Source organism: Hippocampus bargibanti, linkage group LG10 (genome assembly GCF_051943395.1).
Source record: "Hippocampus bargibanti isolate YZ-2025 linkage group LG10, ASM5194339v1, whole genome shotgun sequence".
Lineage (NCBI taxonomy): Eukaryota > Metazoa > Chordata > Actinopteri > Syngnathiformes > Syngnathidae > Hippocampus > Hippocampus bargibanti.
In genome coordinates this window covers 13,706,382-13,722,786 of record NC_142743.1, presented here as the reverse complement: position 1 = coordinate 13,722,786, position 16,405 = coordinate 13,706,382, and the positions used below count along the sequence as shown (strand labels likewise).

The window sequence follows — 16,405 nt, the reverse complement described above, 5'->3', positions numbered from 1 at the left end:
TGATCTAACTCTATTTATTGTTCTTGATGAAATGTCAAATTGGCTATTTGAATTATCATTTTTCTCATCGAAAAGGAAACAGCTGGAAAAATTCGCACTTCGGGTCACTCGGATCTCAAGGTGCCACGACAACGCCAAATTTGGTCGCCAAGTTCAGCTGTTTTGGATCCCACGTCAACCAAAACGCCAAATAGTCATCCAACATGAAGGGAAAAAAATTGCAGTGAGGTGGCGTTGTTCAAGTTGAAAGGATGCTGGGCGGCTTTCCCAAACTGGTGCGGAGGAGACCTTTTAGCTGGCCTGCCATGTGCCTGTGGGACCTTTGAGCAAAAATGGGAAGACCAAAAAAGGAGAGGAGTGAAGAGGGGGGTTAGGAGGGAGGGGCACCAGACTGTAAACTGTTTGGGGATGATTTTGTGTGTGTGTGGGTGTGTTTTCACCCATCCTTACAGTGCTTAAGTATTTAGATCAAGTATAGTTTCAGCCAAAAAACTGCCCAATGGACTTCCTATTTGGGGGTGTGACCATGTCATGACCCCCCCCCCCCCCTCGACTCCCTATCCCCCACCCCCTACCAGGCCAGCCCCTCCCTTTGCTCTTCCATATCACATCCCGGCCAGACTCTCCCCTTTCAGTGTGTCGGGACGTCGGCTGCTGAAAAGGGGGCCATGCCGTTCAAGGTGGTCCTCAACGGGCCAGCCCCTTGGGGCTTTCGTCTGGTGGGCGGCAAGGACTTCAACCAGCCGCTGACCATCTCTAGGGTGAGTTTGGAACTTTATTCTTTGTTTTTTTTTCTTTAAGAAAGACAGAAAGAAAGTTCTTTTGGGAGTGAATGAGGGAGGTTCGGGAGGGGGGGTCAAAAATGTGACTGCACCTGTGCCACTATGTTTGCAGTAGGCTTAGATACAAATAGCAGCTTACGTTATACACACACACTCACACACATACCAATGGCCTGGGTATAAAAAGTCACCCCTTATTCAAATTCCACGTTTTGATGAAACCAAGAAAATGAATCCCTCCCCTTGACAAGATAGATCACACTTATACTATAAAAGGATGTGCACACTTTTGCAACCTCCTTCAGTCTTTCTAACAGGTTCTTCGTTACATTAATTGCGGCAAATTTTATCTTGTGTAATTTTTTTTTGACTACCACCAAACAAAAAATCTTATTTTTTTTGTAAGCACATGTGGGAGTTACCAAAATATAGAATGTAATATCAATACATATAATCACAAAATTGGTAAAATATGTTGACTTTCCCCAAACAGCCAGTGTACAGTATTTCCATCTCCGTTTATAGAACATCACCATACAATCTGATATGTCCAACAAGACGGTGGCCTGCATGGGTCAAAAAGACAAGCTAAGCTTATCCTTTTGGGACGTGGTTAGACAAACAAAAAATTACAACTCATCTTGTTCAAACAAATACTCGAAGTTGTAGTTGAAACGTACGCTTGCAGTGTGTACGACGTGTGAAAAGTGACACAAGTGCAGCAGCATAGCAACAATTTTGACGCGATTCGATCAAGTGATCCATCCCCACTGTCTGCACGCTATTTTTAGGAAAAGACATCAGGAACAACTGGAGCCATCATTTCAAGGCCAATATGTGCGCGCGCGCGCGCGCGCGTGTGTGTGTGTGTGTGTGTGTGTGTGTGTGTGTGTGTGTGTGTGTGTGTGTGTGTGTGTGTGTGTGTGTGTGTGTCTCCCCCCACTGCCTTTTTAGGACAGGAACATCACCTCCTGGTCTTTATGGGCAGCCAGTAGAATGTAAACATCAAGGATTTTATTTTCTTAAAGAGATACACACGCATTTTGATTGTAGTCAGTGTTCATCTCAAAGAAATGTCACAGCCAGTTTTTGTGCTCCCCTTATTTCTGCAAAGGCTATGATTTTTTTATTGTTTTTTTTAAACCCAAATCCGAATAAGTGATTTAGGATGAATGTTTAACTTTTTTTCCTATTTAAATATTTGGTCACAGCATTTTGAAAGTGTTCTTGAACTCATTCACTGCCATTCCCGAATTTATTCGGGAATTAATAATATGACGGGGAGCGCCGTTCCAGAATTTGTTTGGGTTTTGTTTTTTCTTGCGGGGGGTGCCGATAAAGCGTTACGTCAGATCTCTAGCAATGTTTTTTTTCTTTTCCACAAGGGGGCAGCATTGCACTTTTTTCCATGTTAGCGGTTTGTTGCAGCTTCAGGTGGCACTACATAAATCAATATGTATGTATTGTATTGTATTTTATACAGCCTTCCCCATTTCAAGCTCAGATAACTCCAGAGCCATATAACTTGGGAATTAACTTTCTTTCTGGTGCAAAAAGAGAGTCTAAGGTTTCTTACGCTGCATTGAATGTTGATGTCGTGCTAAAACTCAATATTCTGTGGGTCCTGGAATTCAAGTGACAATGACAAAAACCCTGACACTGGAGTGGACACATTTTCGCACTTCTGGCAGTTAATGAGTTAAAAAATCAGATGACATCGTTATGAGTCTAGTAATTGTAGAAATGACACTCCAAATGACAGCAGTAATAAAAATAAATGTATTTTACTTAATCGGTTCCCAGAGAGAGTGTGTAAGGCGAAAAGTGTGTATCCCAAAAATTTATTTGCCATATAAACCATTAAAATGAGAATAATCCGTTTTCAGGTCCCATAAAACATAATTTTCTACTTTCTAATTTTCTAAGCCTTTTGGGGGGGGGGGGGAATAGAGGACCAAAACAAGCCGGCTGCCATTTTGTTGTTAGAAGAACGGGCTCATTCGCGAACGACACATCACTCATTGAGGCAGCTCCGTGTGTATCCCGAAAGAAGTTCGTAGGCCAAGGTAAAATTTTCAGAAATTTAACGTTTGCGAACCGAAAAGTTTGTAAGCCAAGGGGTTCGTAAACCCCACTCACTTTATCACTTTATTTAAATAAAAAAAAATGCATTGAAAATACCTTCTTTTAATTTTTCCCCCAACTGAATTTTCATGAAAATGTTTTTTTTTAAAGAGCAAAGGAAAATATGTCTATTTTTAAGAAGTCCAATATTTTTGTAATATTTCTCATTTTTTGCAAACGGCAAAAAAACACAACGCTTAATTTTATCAAAACTGTCATGGTATGTAACCTAAAATGTTTCTCAAATTTTGGTTTGTTGTCTCGACATTGTAAAGTTGTGTCTCAGGACTTGTCGTTTGGCATTTTCAACTCTGCTTTCTTGTACTTTCCATGCAAATGAGACACACATGATCACCACATCAAAATCAGGCGTCAATATCCGCGGCATATAGTTGTTAACGTACTCCTCAGTATGCCGTGGTGTTTATTTTGGAGACTCAAACCATCCCCTTGAGGAAACATCTCCTTATTTGCTTGCCAGATGCTCGCTCATGCTCACCAGCTGCATGCTAATTTTGGCTGCATGACAGCGCCGACAAAGCCTCGGACCGTCTACGTTTTTGCCGTGAAGATTTTGCTTTGAGAGCGCATCCTGAAAATGACCTTTGGGAATTAAAATGCATCACCGAAGGTTTTTGCCAAGCAACAAATTTCTTGTCAGTTTTGCTTCCAGGTGAATGTGGAAATCGTTTACTGTCTATTGACTCATTCACAAATTTATTCGGGAATTAAAAATGTGACGTTGAGCGCCATTCCCAAATTTGTTCTGCGTTTTTTTTTTTTATGCTTGGGTGCTGATAAAGCGCTGGCCATAGCCTCTGGCAATGTTTTTTTCTTTTCCACAAGGGGGCAGCATTTTCATGTTCGCGCTTTGTTCCAGCTTCAGCTGTTGTTAAAGGGCTGTATAAACCAATATGTATGTATTGTATTCTATTTTGGACAGCCGCCCTCATTTCAAGCTCATATAACTCCAAACCCATATCATTTAGGAATTAACTCTTTTCATCAATGACAATGACAAATACCCTGGCGCTGGAATGGACACAATTGTGCACATCGTCTTGCAGTGAATGAGTTAATTTTGCTTTACGAATCATGATCTGTCAAAATTAGAAACACCTGTCGTCTTTTCTGCCGAAATAACATCCACTTTTATTTTTAGCTAATCGACAAGCAACTGATTTGCGTTCTTTGGTGGAGATTTAAAAATAACCCAAAACAGACATCACAGGCAAATCCAGAGACGATGTTGGTAAATTACGCCGAGTACTTTTCAAATGACTTGCATTGAGCGAATCCCGTAAAAAGAAGAAAGAAAACAAATGAAAGAAGGGAGTGGGAGGGGTCGGGGGGAGCTGTGCCAGTTTCGTACATTCCGAGCGGGAAAACATCTGATGCGTGCCATAAATCAGCACTCCCTCTTCAAGTCCATATTTATAGTCACATGACCTCATTGTGTGTGTGTGTGTGTGTGTGTGTGTGTGTGTGTGTGTGTGTGTGTGTGTGTGTGTGTGTGTGTGTGTGTGTGTGTGTGTGTGTGTGTGTGTGGTAATGGATAAGGTCATGCATCGGGAGCCAGAATATTGTTTGGCAACTTTTGGGTCGATCTTCTGCGACCTCTCGTTAGCCTTCTCTGATCTGACAGCAAGGACTATCTGATACTGTCTGGGGTGGTTGGGGGGGGGGGTGCACCAAGTCTGATGCAGTTGCGTAGGTTCCAAAAAAAAAGTTTGAGAATGGATGTCAAGACAGCGATGCCAGTCAAAGTGCAACGTTGCATTCCTTTTCATTTGGTGATCAGCACCGCTTTTGAGTCAAAGAAATAAATAAGACGGATGATAAGAGACCAACAAATGCCAATACAGTGATAACTGTATAACTCATTATTGCTCTTATTTTTTTCCTAATTATAATTAGTTCGCTAATAGATAACTAATAGCTAGCCAGCTAGATAGCTAGCGAGCAAGCATATCAAAGGTAGCCTTTCCAAGACATCAGGACACCTTTTAAAATTGTGAAGAAAACACACATTATATCTCATTTCATCATAGAGGTAACAATAAATTGAATAGATGTTTGAGTTGGCGGAGTTCAGTGTTGTTATTATTAGTTTTTATGGGGGGAGGGTGATTTTTTTTTTTTTTTTTTATAATAATAATACATTTCATTTCTAAGCGTCTTTCAAAGCTCTCAAGGTCACTTTACAGTCACAAAGTTCACTGCTTCTATTGTTCCAGAACACAAACCGCTACGACAGTCTTGAAACTCCGCTTTTGAAATGACCGGTCGTTCGAGGAATGAGTTTTTGAGTGTTTCCTTTTTCCTGCCACGGCAGATTACACCCGGCAGCAAGGCGGCCGTGGCCAACCTTTGCGCCGGCGACCTGATCGTGGCCATCGAGGGGGCGTCCGCCGCTGACATGCTGCACTGCGACGCTCAGAACAAAATCAAAGAGGCCACCCATCAGCTCACAATGACCGTGGAAAGGTGAGCGCTCTCTTATTGTCTTATCTTGACTTTGAATGGAAGAAAAACAACCCCAAAAGGGTTTGGTGGCACCTGACAGGCTGATTCCTTAGGTTTTTTTTTTTGGGGGGGGGGTCCTTCATTTTCTTTCTAAGATGTCGATGTAGCTTGAGTTTTTAAAAATGCTTAAAAATAAATCATTAATTTGCCGCCATTCCCGAATTAATTCAGGAATTGAACAGTGGAACGTGGAGTGTCATTCCCGAATTAGTTCGGTTTTGGTTTTTCTTAGGGGGCGTGCCGGTAAAGCGCTGGTCAGACCTCTGGCAATGTTTTTCATTTCCACAAGGGGGCAGTGTATCTACCCCGGTCAAGGATTGACGCTTTGTACTGATTTCACAAACGTTTATTGTGGAACACCGGGAACACCATAAAGGACATTGAAAAACGACAATTAACATTACAATAAGTTCGACAAGACATACAATAAATAAGCAAATTAATAACGTACCGTGTGCACCTTATTAACCAGAAGTAGATAAACTCTGACGTAGACTTTGTCGTAGACTCTGTCATTCTCGCTCTCTCTAGAAGTTACTCTCGTTCTGTCTCTCTGTAGCATTACTCTCGTTCTGTGTCTAGCGATTACTTTTTGTTGTCATGGCAACCAATGACAATATACCTGCCAGTTACAGGCAGCATTTGCCTTTCTTACAGCCGTCCACATTTCAAGTTTAGATAACTCCAGACCCATATCATTTAGGAATGAACTCTTTTTTTCTGATGAAAGAAGAGAGTCTAAGGTTTCTTAGGCTACGTTGAATGTTTATGTAGTCCTAAAACTCAATCTTCTGTGGTTCCTGGAATTCAAGTGACAATGACAAAAACCTTGGCACTGGAGTCGACACATTTTTGCACATCTGGCAGTCAATGAGTTAAGCACGCCCATACATGAGCTTCTGCAGCCATTTAACGCAAACTGGTTAGCGGTTGGCTAGCTGCTCGTCTGATCACTTTGATTCACTTTTGTGCATGTTAGCGCTTTGTTACAGCTTCAGGTGTTATTAAAGTGCTATATAAATCACTGTATTTATTGTATTTTGTACAGCCGCCCCCATTTCAAGTTCAGATAACTCCAGACTCATCTAATTTAGCAATTAACTCTTTTTTTAATGAAAGTAGGGAGTCAAGTTTCTTACACTACATTGAATGTTTACTGTATGTAGTCCTAAAAACTCAATATTCTGTGGGTGCTGCAATTTGAGTGAAAATGACAAAAACCCTGGCACTGGAGTGGAGACATTTTGCACATCATATGCCAGGGAATGTGTTAATAGGGAAAAATACCAGTAAAAAAATAAAAATCTGTCTGTCGGCCCATCCAATTTTATTTATTTATTTAGTTAGTTATGTGTATATGTTATTTGTATGTATATATTATTCGTTTGTTTGTGTATTTATTTATTTGTATGTTTGTTCATTTATTTTATTGCGGTGCTATTAGAGGCGAAGCAAAACTGTGGTCACCGCGGGTGATGGAGGACGGCAGCCCCTTCAAGATCAACCTGCAATCCGAGCCGCAGGTTTGTTGGGAAAGCTATGAAATTTGCACTTTGCAGCCTTCCCTGAAAGTATTTTCACAGGTGAAATTGAAAGCCATAAATAAATAAACTAATACATAAAACAATTGCAAAGAGGTTATTTTTGACAGTTCTGTTTGGGTTACTGTTTAGAGAGTTAATGGCGAGTTAATATACGGGGGAAGAAGCTTTAAAGAGTTGAAATGTCTGCTGGATTTGGTGCGCCTGCCTGAGGGGAGTAGCTGGAAAAGGTGGTGGGCAGGGTGTGCAGGGTCCAGTCGGATTTTTATTTATGTAATTATTTATTTATTTAATTAATTAATGTATTTATTTATGCGTGTATTTATTTATTCAGTGTGCAAGTCTCGAGGACTTGCACACTGGAAGAATCAAGTCAAGGGCGGGGAAAATCTGACTGGACCCTGCGCACCCTGCCCACCACCTTTTCCAGCTACTACCCTCAGGCAAGCGCACCAAATCCAGGAGACATTTAAATTAATGAATTAATATCTGATTAATTAATATCTAATTAATTAATTAATAATTAAATCATTAATTATATATTAATTAATTACTATAAATATATTAATATAAATAAATAAATAAATCATTCATGTTTACGCAATCAGGTTTGAATATTTTAACATGTCTGTTTTTTTTAATGTATTGGCACCATCTGCTGATGGGTTGGACAACTTTGACCTTTTGACCTTGGTTCAACGCAGGAGTACAAGGCCATCGGCGTGGCGCACAACCGGCGAGCTCAGCCTTTCGTGGCGGCGGCCAACCTGGACGACACGCATCAGGTGGTCAGCACCACTTACAATACCCCCATCGGCCTGTACTCTTCCGGAAACATCCAGGACGCCATGGAGGGGCAGATGAAAGGATTTGTGCACCCCAAGCCTGACAGGTCAGCAACGCCCTTCACCTTTCCATCGTATAACAAAACAAAACCCCCAAAAAATTACGTCGAATTAAATCATAATAACTAAATCATCATACAGTAAAGTCTCGTTATATCGATATTCAAGGGAGTCGGAAAAAATATCGATATAACCGGGACTATCGATATATCCGACCCTGTTTGCATGTAAATTTCTCCGTGCGTGCATAGAAATAGTATCGATATAACCGGGACTATCGATATATCCGATATCGATATAACGAGACTTTACTGTATATAATAATGTCAAAATAATAAAATTGTCATCATTACATCCATGTTTTATTCTAAAAAAAATAAATAAATCATAATTTAGATTTTTGTTTTAATAATTTCAAAACTCCCCCCAAAAGGGGAACATCTTAAATCATATCATTATAATTGAAATATTTCATGGCCAAAACAGGACAAAAAGGATGATTTGTCAAAATCAGATACTTTTTATTTGTGAAAATTACCGCGCCATGGTGTATATATATATATATATATATATATATATATATATATATATTTTGTAGCTACGAGTTGTCTCCAAAAGTTAACCAGCGTCCTGTTGCTCAGTCCTCGCGTCTGGTACACGACATGTCGCTATGACGATATTAATATCCATCGATTCATGTTTTGCTGTTACCTAACCTTATCAAAAAGCAACACATCCCTTGTTCTAGGCCATTTCCTGCTTAGACGGGCCGCACCGAGCATGTTGAGTCGCGGTTAGTATGTCGAGAGATGCGTCGGCTGGGCGTTTTAGGGCAGGAGGGATGACGCAGTGATTTACGCTACATATGTATATATGTGCATATATATATATATATATATATATATATATATATATATATATATATATATATATATATATATATATATATATATACAAATCAAAAGACTTGTTGCTATATAGGCATAGCACAGGCTAAAACGCGCTAACCTCCTTTTCTTGACGATGTGCACACAGCCCGAGGACGTTAGCTAACATCGAGGATTCGGACGTCTATCGCATGTTGCAAAGAGACCACGAAGAACCGGGACAACCTCGACAATCGGGATCCTTCAAGGCGCTGCAGGAATATGTCGAAAGCGACGGTCAGTTCACAAAATCGATTGTGGGCATTTTTTTGGGTTCAAATTTTGCAGCTACAATCAATCAAATACGGGATGTGGATGATGTCACTGTGGGAAATGATTGATTGGGGTTCTTGAATGGCCGAATGTGGTACGCAGGCACCAAGCCGATGGTGACCAGAACGGTCAAGGCGCCCACCACCAAACCCAGTGCACCTGCTGGAAATTTGCAGAAACTTCCCATCTGTGACAAGTGCGGAAATGGCATTGTGTGAGTACAACTTGGCATGCTATTCGTATCTCACCGTAGAAGTGAAGAATATACAAAAATGAGACCGCCCGAGCGCTGAAGCATAAATTCCATAAAATTCAGCTTTCCCGTAATCAGTCAGCTTGTAATTCTGTGCTGAACCACAAGATGGCAGTAAATCCCCCAAAAACAGGATCTGTCAGCCAAGGGTGTCAGTCATTTTTTGCTGCGGGCCACATTGTAGTTCCGCTTTCCTCTTATGGGCCATTTGAGGAAGCCTTTAGAATGTTTAATCCCCTCCACATATTCAACCTAGAGACCGCAATAAATTAATGAATAACTAGTTTTCAAATTTGAAGTAAAAAATCATGACTGTGATTGTGGTTCACATGTGACAATTTGACATTTTGGTTCGGACTTTAGCAAGCAAAATGGAATTTTACAAGTTTGATTTGCTTTTGCGGGCCAAATAAAATGAAGTAGCGGGACAGTTTTGGGCCCCGGGCCTTGACTTTGACACCTGTGCGCTAGCATCATGGATCGAAAGAGGACGCAAAATTATTTAACAATGGTTCATAAATGGCTGTATTTATTGAAATATTTCTTCTGTGAAAACAAAAACAAGAAAATTATCTTCAGAACGTGTAATCACTTTTTTTTTCATTCACAGTACTTTTCTTGTCTTAGTTTAAAAGACTTTTTTTATTGTTGATTTCATTGTTGATGTAATCTTTTTAATTTCTTAACTCAAACCTTTTTTGTCGCCTCATTTTTTACTTCTTATTTGATTTAAAATGTGGGCATTTAATTTTTAATTTGATAGTTTTTTTTTTTGTTTTGATTGGTCATGTGTTGATTTCTCGTACTGCTCCAGAGGGACGGTGGTAAAAGCTCGTGACAAGTTCCGCCACCCGACCTGCTTCGTGTGCGCCGACTGCGACCTCAACCTGAAGCAGAAAGGTTATTTCTTTGTGGAGGGTCAACTGTACTGCGAGGCTCACGCCCGGGCCAGGAGCAGGCCGCCACCTGAGACTCACGACTTGTAGTTCAGCATCAGACCCGGGATGGGACTTCACATCCCCACCTGGCACCTGGTTAGCGCCTTCCCGTTAGCCCAAATCGCATCACTTCCTGTTTACGATTGTCCCTATTTCCTGTTTGTGACTGACTCATCATCACACAAATAAAAATGGCTCCCTGAATTCATTGTATCTCTTGTGATGAAATGAGATGAAATGAATCTGCACAAATAGGGAGTCGGAAGGCGAACATGTAAGTGCTCTGTCTCTCTCTGAAAACAATCAAATTGTCTTTTTAATCATTTGACGTCTATACTTTGACCACAAAAAGCATTTTATTGTTTTTGTTTGTGTTTACAGGCCTTCAAGTCCTTTTTCCAGTAAAACATACACGAGCCAAAATCATGTCCCCACAAAGGAAGGGACCCACAGAATATTGAGTTTTAGGATGACATAAACATTCAATGCAGCGTATGAAACCCTAGACTCTCTTCTTTCATCAGAAAAAAATAGTTAATTCCTAAGTTATTTGGGTCTGGAGTTATCTGAGTTTGAAATGGGGGTGACTGTACAAAATACAATACATTTTGGTTTGAATAGCACTTTAACAACAGCTGACGCTGGAACAAAGCGCTAACATGGAAAACATTGAAATGCTTCCCCCTTGTGGAGGGGAAAAAAACATTGCCAGAGGCCATGGCCATTGCTGTATCGGCACCCAAGCATGAAAAAACAAAACCCGAACAAAGTACAGGTAACATCCAACTTACGACCGAGTTCCATTCCGACCAAACGGTCATAAGTCAAAATGGTCGTAAGTCGAAATACGTACATTCAAAATGTTGAATAGAGACTTGGAGGCTAAATGACTCGCAAACTCCCCCTTCTGGTGCCATCACACGGTCGATTGCTGTGCGAGAGTGAGGTGCTGGCTGCCTGGCCAAAATTGTCCTATGCGTTGCCGGCCCGTTAGCGCGTTGCGGTAACACCTGTAGAATTAAAATGTTAAAAATAAGGTCTGGAGGTCGTGGTCGTAAGTACAGGTGGTCGTAAGTCAAGCCGGTCGTAAGTCGGATGTTACCTGTATATGGGTCTGGAGTTATCTGAGCGGGGAGGGGGGCGGCTGTACAAAAGGGAAATGCTGCCCCCTAAAACATTGCCAGAGGTCTGACCAGCGCTTTATCGGCACCTCACCGCAAGAAAAAGCAAAACCCGAACACATTCGAGAATGACAGTGAGTGAGTTCAGGGCCAGTAGCACCCGGAGACAATGTATGGCAAAGTCTGCATTCAAAACCTGCTGGACTTGTAAACTGGAACGACGGCCATATTTGTCATCTTTTTCTGGACGTTAAAGGGCCGGTAACATGTGCAGACGTCCAAGAAGGCGCTCCTGTAGTTGCTGTTCATCCAACCATAGAGGATGGGGTTGACGAAGGTGGAGCACATGGCCACCACGTGGAAAGCGCTGAACAGCAACTTGAAGTCGTCCATGTAGACCACGCGGCTATCGATGTCCACGGCGAGCTGGAAGGCGTGCAGCGGCAGCCAGCTGACGGCGAAGACGGCCACCACCGTCACCAGCATCTTGGTGGTCTTGCGGCGCCGGCGGTGGGCTCGCGACAGGCGGCTGGCGTTCATCTGGAACCGGGTCATGGAAAATTCAAATGGATCAAGGTGCCATTGGTAACCGCGAACTAGTGTGCGTCCATTTTATTTATTTTTTTGTCAAACAATCTCGATATGTAATTTCCAAGATGCTACAAGAGGTTAGCAGAGCAATATATATTTTTTACAATTCGACGAGGTTATGGCCGAAACTCAGAAATGATCAAAATGTGATTTGGGCTTTCTCTCGTATGCGAAAAAAATGCCTGAATTACATGTTAAAAAAATGTATAACTTTGATTGAATAATTGTACTTTCCAGGAGTCTGAATTTTAACATTGGTCGTTATGATCGTAATTGGAAAGTTCAATATTTTATTCTGGAAATTGATGATAAAGCTCCTCTCCTCAGTTCAACATGCCAAAGCAATGTTGTTGCATTTGACTTGGATTTGGCACATAGTATAAAAAAATTGGAATTGGAAGGGAAAAAAAAGGATCCTGGTCATGTCACCAATTCCAAGCAAACCTTCACTGATTCGTTTATCTTTAATACTCACAAAATTATACAAACAAAAGACTCCTTATTCTCCATAAAATTATTTAACTCATTCGCTGGGAATTCCCAAAGAATTTGTTTGGGTTTTGTTTTTTTCTTGTGTGGGGGGGGGTGCGGATCAAGCTCTGATCAGACATCTGGCAATTCTTTCCCACGAGGGGGCAGCATTTGCCTTTTGTACAGCTGGCCCCACTTTCACTGCAGATAACTCTAGAACCAAATAAGCTAGAAATATAAAGTGCTATGTAAATCAATGTCTTCTTCTTTTCCTTTCGGCTTTTCCCTTCAAGGGGTCGCCACAGCAAATCAGTGCCCTCCATCGAATTGTACTTTGTACAGCCGCCCACATTTCCTGCTCAGATAACTCCAGGCCCATATAACTTAGGAATTAACTTTTTTTTTTTGGAAGAAAGAAGAGTATAAGGTTACCTACAATTTGGTTACTTACAATTTGATATTTGAATTTGATATTTATGTAGTCCTAAAACTCAATATTCTGTGGATACTGCAATTTGAGTGACAATGACAAAAACCCTGGCACTGGAGTGGACCCATTTTTTGCACATCGTCTGGCAGTGAATTATTTAATGAAGGCCAAAAAGGTCAAGGCAGGGCCGTGGAGTCTTATTATGGGCTACGGAAGCAGATACCTCTCTTCCCTTGATGATTCCTGCTTTGATATATGTTCAGAAGCACAAACAGGCGATGAAATAAAGAATAAATGAGATAAAATAAAGATTTGACCTTGGTCCAGATGCACGCGTAGGCCGCCGTGTTGACCGCCAAGGGCAGGCTGTACTGCAGCAGCATCATGGCCAGGCTGTAGGGGGCGCTGCCGCCCTCCTCGGGCCATTTTTCGGCACACACCCGGATGGACTCTCCGGGACCCAAATGGAAGATGGCGTACTCGCGGAAGATGGCCAACGGGCTGGCGAGTAGCGCGCTGACCACCCAGGTGACGGCCACCACGGCGCCGCACGCCCGCCGGGACATGCGCGGCGCCCCGTCCGGGCGTCGCGCCACGCAACGGAGCCGATCCACGGCGATGACGTTGAGCGTGATGGTGGACACGTGAACGGCGGCACCTTGAGCGCAGGGCAAGACGAAGCACAACACCCGTCCGAACGCCCACTCGCCGTGCAGGGTGTACGCCAAAGTGAAGGGCAGGCACAGGGCGGCCACCAGGAGGTCAGCCAGGGCCAGGTTGGCGATGAACAAGTTGGTGACGGTTCGCAGGCGGCGGAAACAAAACACCACGTAGATCACCAGGGCGTTGCCCGCCACGCCCAGGGCGATGATGGCGCCGTACGCCAGGATGAGCGCCACGCGCACGGCCGGCAGGCGGGTGCTGTCCTCCATGCTGGCCGGGTAGGCCGCTTGGTCCCAGGCGGGCGCTGTGCTGACCCGGCAGCAGTTAGCGGCGGGCTCGATTGAGGGCTGCCATTGGCTTGCGTTGGCGGCGTCCATTTTGTGGCCATCGGCCAACCTGCGGGATCAACGGATGGTTGACGTTTTCAACTCCGGGCGACTCTTATGTCGATTTTAACACTTTTAGGCGATTTTAATACTCCCATGACGGCGTGAAAGGGGGCATGGACAGCTGACTGATGCAAAACTGGGCTGAGCAAAGTGTTGGAACACGGAACTTCCAGAATGCAAAGCATAATCAATCGCACGGTGGCCCCCTTTGCACCCCGCCGACCAGACACATGCTCTGTATGAAAGGTGCCAATTTTATTTTTTAGCTTAAAGGACAACAGACGTCTCCGGACAAGTTGTGTCCATAATTTGTAATGGCTTCAAATGACTTCTACTGGGCATATTTTAATAAGATTCCACCGCATATAGCTATATTTTACGTTTTAAGACTCCTGCTGAACATTCAGGAAGTCTTGTTTTTGAGTTGGTGACGAGTCCGTACGTGACGTCACTAAAGGAACGCCCCACACCGAAAAAAAGACACATTGTAGCGGTCCTTCCATCACGTCAATGTATTTTGCTGTACTTGTTTGGTCTGGGGACCACGTGTTGCACCCAAAAGCTGCCAGAAGAGGGCGTCCAAGCTCCATATAAGGAATTTATCAGCCTGTGGAAACGGAGGTGGCCACAAGAGGTCGCCATTTTGTGCCTCTTTTTCGTTGAGACATCTCACCTCAATGTTGCCTCATAATGGCACGGAATAAATTATTTAATCGATGGCAAACATGTATGCTTTCCTCTTCAGAACTATTTGAATCATATTCATAACTGGATGTGTAACAAGAAAGCATATTCTCCGAGTCTGAAGCCATTGTTTTGATTCTCGAGCAATGCAAGATGTCTTGGTGTGACGTCACGAACTGGGGGCGGGACTTTCTGAAAATGCCCAATTCGCAGCTCAATTTTTTTGCAGATTTTGGACACTTTGAGTCATTTTTATTGCTGTTTTGCATTTGAATAAAAATATCATACTGCGAGTATAAAATGTTTTTCTGATGTCAGTTAGGAAACAAAAAAGTGACGTCGGTTGACCTTTAAATCTTAAATGGTGGTTTTGGGGATGATTTGGCATATTTGACAGAGTGAGAATATACCGTAAGTCACAAGTGTGAAAGTCAAGGCCCGGGGTCCAAACCTGGCCGCCACATCATTTTATTCGGCCCACCAAAGCAAATCAAACTTGTGAAATGGCATTTTTCTTGCTAAAGTCCGAACCAAAATGTTAAATTGTCACATGTAAACCACAATCACCGTCATTATTTTTCACTTCAACTTTGAAAATGAGTTATTCGTTAATTTGTTGTGCGCTCTAGATGTAATATGTGGAGGAGATGAAACATTCTAATGTCATCCCCAAATTCAAGACTTTGACACCCTTGCCGTAGTCTATTTCCGAATCAATGAGCCATGTGTCGCTGCGCGCTCGTTACCGTCACCAGCGGTAACCCCTTTCACGGTGCCTTTCAAATCTGCATCAGATTTTCTTTTTGAAAACTGCACATGAGGATTGAATTGCGTCATTTTCCAGATACACACGATGTCAATAAGACGGGACCTGTAATGTCCACTCTAAGATAAAAATACATTAAAAAAATGAAATAGGTGTCCAAGTCTCACCTCAAGTTGTGAAAAGAAGTGAACGTCAAGTCCTCTTGCAGTCCAGGTCCTTGCGCAGCTTGCGTTGAAGATGATGAGGCTGAATGAGGACGTCACGGAGAGTCAACGCTTCGTCTCTACTCAGAAGCCGTGTGAAAATGGGACCATCTCCGATCTCCCCGCTGCATGTCTCAACCCCACCAAACATCGCCACCCCTCCCCCCGCCGTCGCACAGGATGCTGCAGGTTGCAGGTCAGGTGGTTACGTGATCGTCCGTGACAAATTTTTCATATTTTGTTCGCTTGATTTGGAGGCCCGTATTACATTTAATTACAATTGTGTGCTGGTTTAGTGTATTCTTTATAACATCCCCTGAACATGGAAAGAACATCAACAACCAAATGTCGCTTAATTAATTAATTAAGCGTGTGTGTGTGTGTGTGTGTGTGTGTGTGTGTGTGTGTGTGTGTGTGTGTGTGTGTGTGTGTGTGTATATATATATATATATATATATATATATATATATATATATATATATATATATATATATATATATATATATACATGTGTGTGGTATATGTGTATATATGTGTATATACTATATGTGTGTTTGTGTGAATATATATATATATATATATATATATATATATATATATATATATATATATATATATATATATATATATATATATATATATCTCCAAACATCCATTTATATATATATATATGGATGTTTGGATATTATGTAATGATGATTTTCCCAAGATTGCATGATGCAACTCTAATCAGTCGACTTATAGTCATCTTTCAAAGGTTCCTAATGAGCAGGTTTATTTATGCAGTCCAGCAATTAAAATGCAATTTAATTCAAGGGCAGGAAAAAAAAAAGCTTTAAAGCGCATGTTTACATATTTGTTTATCTCGAGCGTTTTTCC

General features: G+C 42.0%; 2 protein-coding genes across 2 annotated transcripts; one reads left to right on the top strand and one right to left on the bottom strand.

Moving 5' to 3' along the window:
- The first annotated feature begins 601 nt into the window (after positions 1-601).
- LOC148892543 (PDZ and LIM domain protein 3-like) lies at positions 602-10,412 on the top strand. The gene is made up of 7 exons (XM_089005519.1): positions 602-761; positions 5,242-5,393; positions 6,877-6,955; positions 7,678-7,865; positions 8,854-8,981; positions 9,120-9,231; positions 10,085-10,412. Exons 1-7 carry the CDS (start codon positions 669-671, stop codon positions 10,254-10,256), a joined length of 924 nt encoding a protein of 307 aa, XP_088861645.1. The 5' UTR covers positions 602-668; the 3' UTR covers positions 10,257-10,412.
- Positions 10,413-10,594: 182 nt separating this feature from the next.
- LOC148892542 (neuropeptide Y receptor type 2-like) lies at positions 10,595-15,028 on the bottom strand. Its single transcript, XM_089005520.1, has 2 exons — positions 13,139-15,028; positions 10,595-11,869 (listed from the first exon to the last, which is right to left on the bottom strand). The coding sequence occupies exons 1-2, from the start codon at positions 13,859-13,861 to the stop codon at positions 11,519-11,521; spliced, it is 1,074 nt and encodes a 357-aa protein (XP_088861646.1). The 5' UTR covers positions 13,862-15,028; the 3' UTR covers positions 10,595-11,518.
- Positions 15,029-16,405: the final 1,377 nt, after the last annotated feature.

Bases quoted from the DNA above. Each gene is read 5' to 3' on its own strand.
- LOC148892543 (XM_089005519.1), top strand. From the start codon at position 669: ATGCCGTTCAAGGTGGTCCTCAACGGGCCAGCCCCTTGGGGCTTTCGT. The intron at 762-5,241 runs GTGAGTTTGGAA...CTGCCACGGCAG, and splicing joins AGCCGCTGACCATCTCTAGG to ATTACACCCGGCAGCAAGGC. The intron at 5,394-6,876 runs GTGAGCGCTCTC...CGGTGCTATTAG, and splicing joins CTCACAATGACCGTGGAAAG to AGGCGAAGCAAAACTGTGGT.
- LOC148892542 (XM_089005520.1), bottom strand. From the start codon at position 13,861: ATGGACGCCGCCAACGCAAGCCAATGGCAGCCCTCAATCGAGCCCGCC. The intron at 11,870-13,138 runs GTCAAATCTTTA...ACCCGGTTCCAG, and splicing joins ACGCGTGCATCTGGACCAAG to ATGAACGCCAGCCGCCTGTC.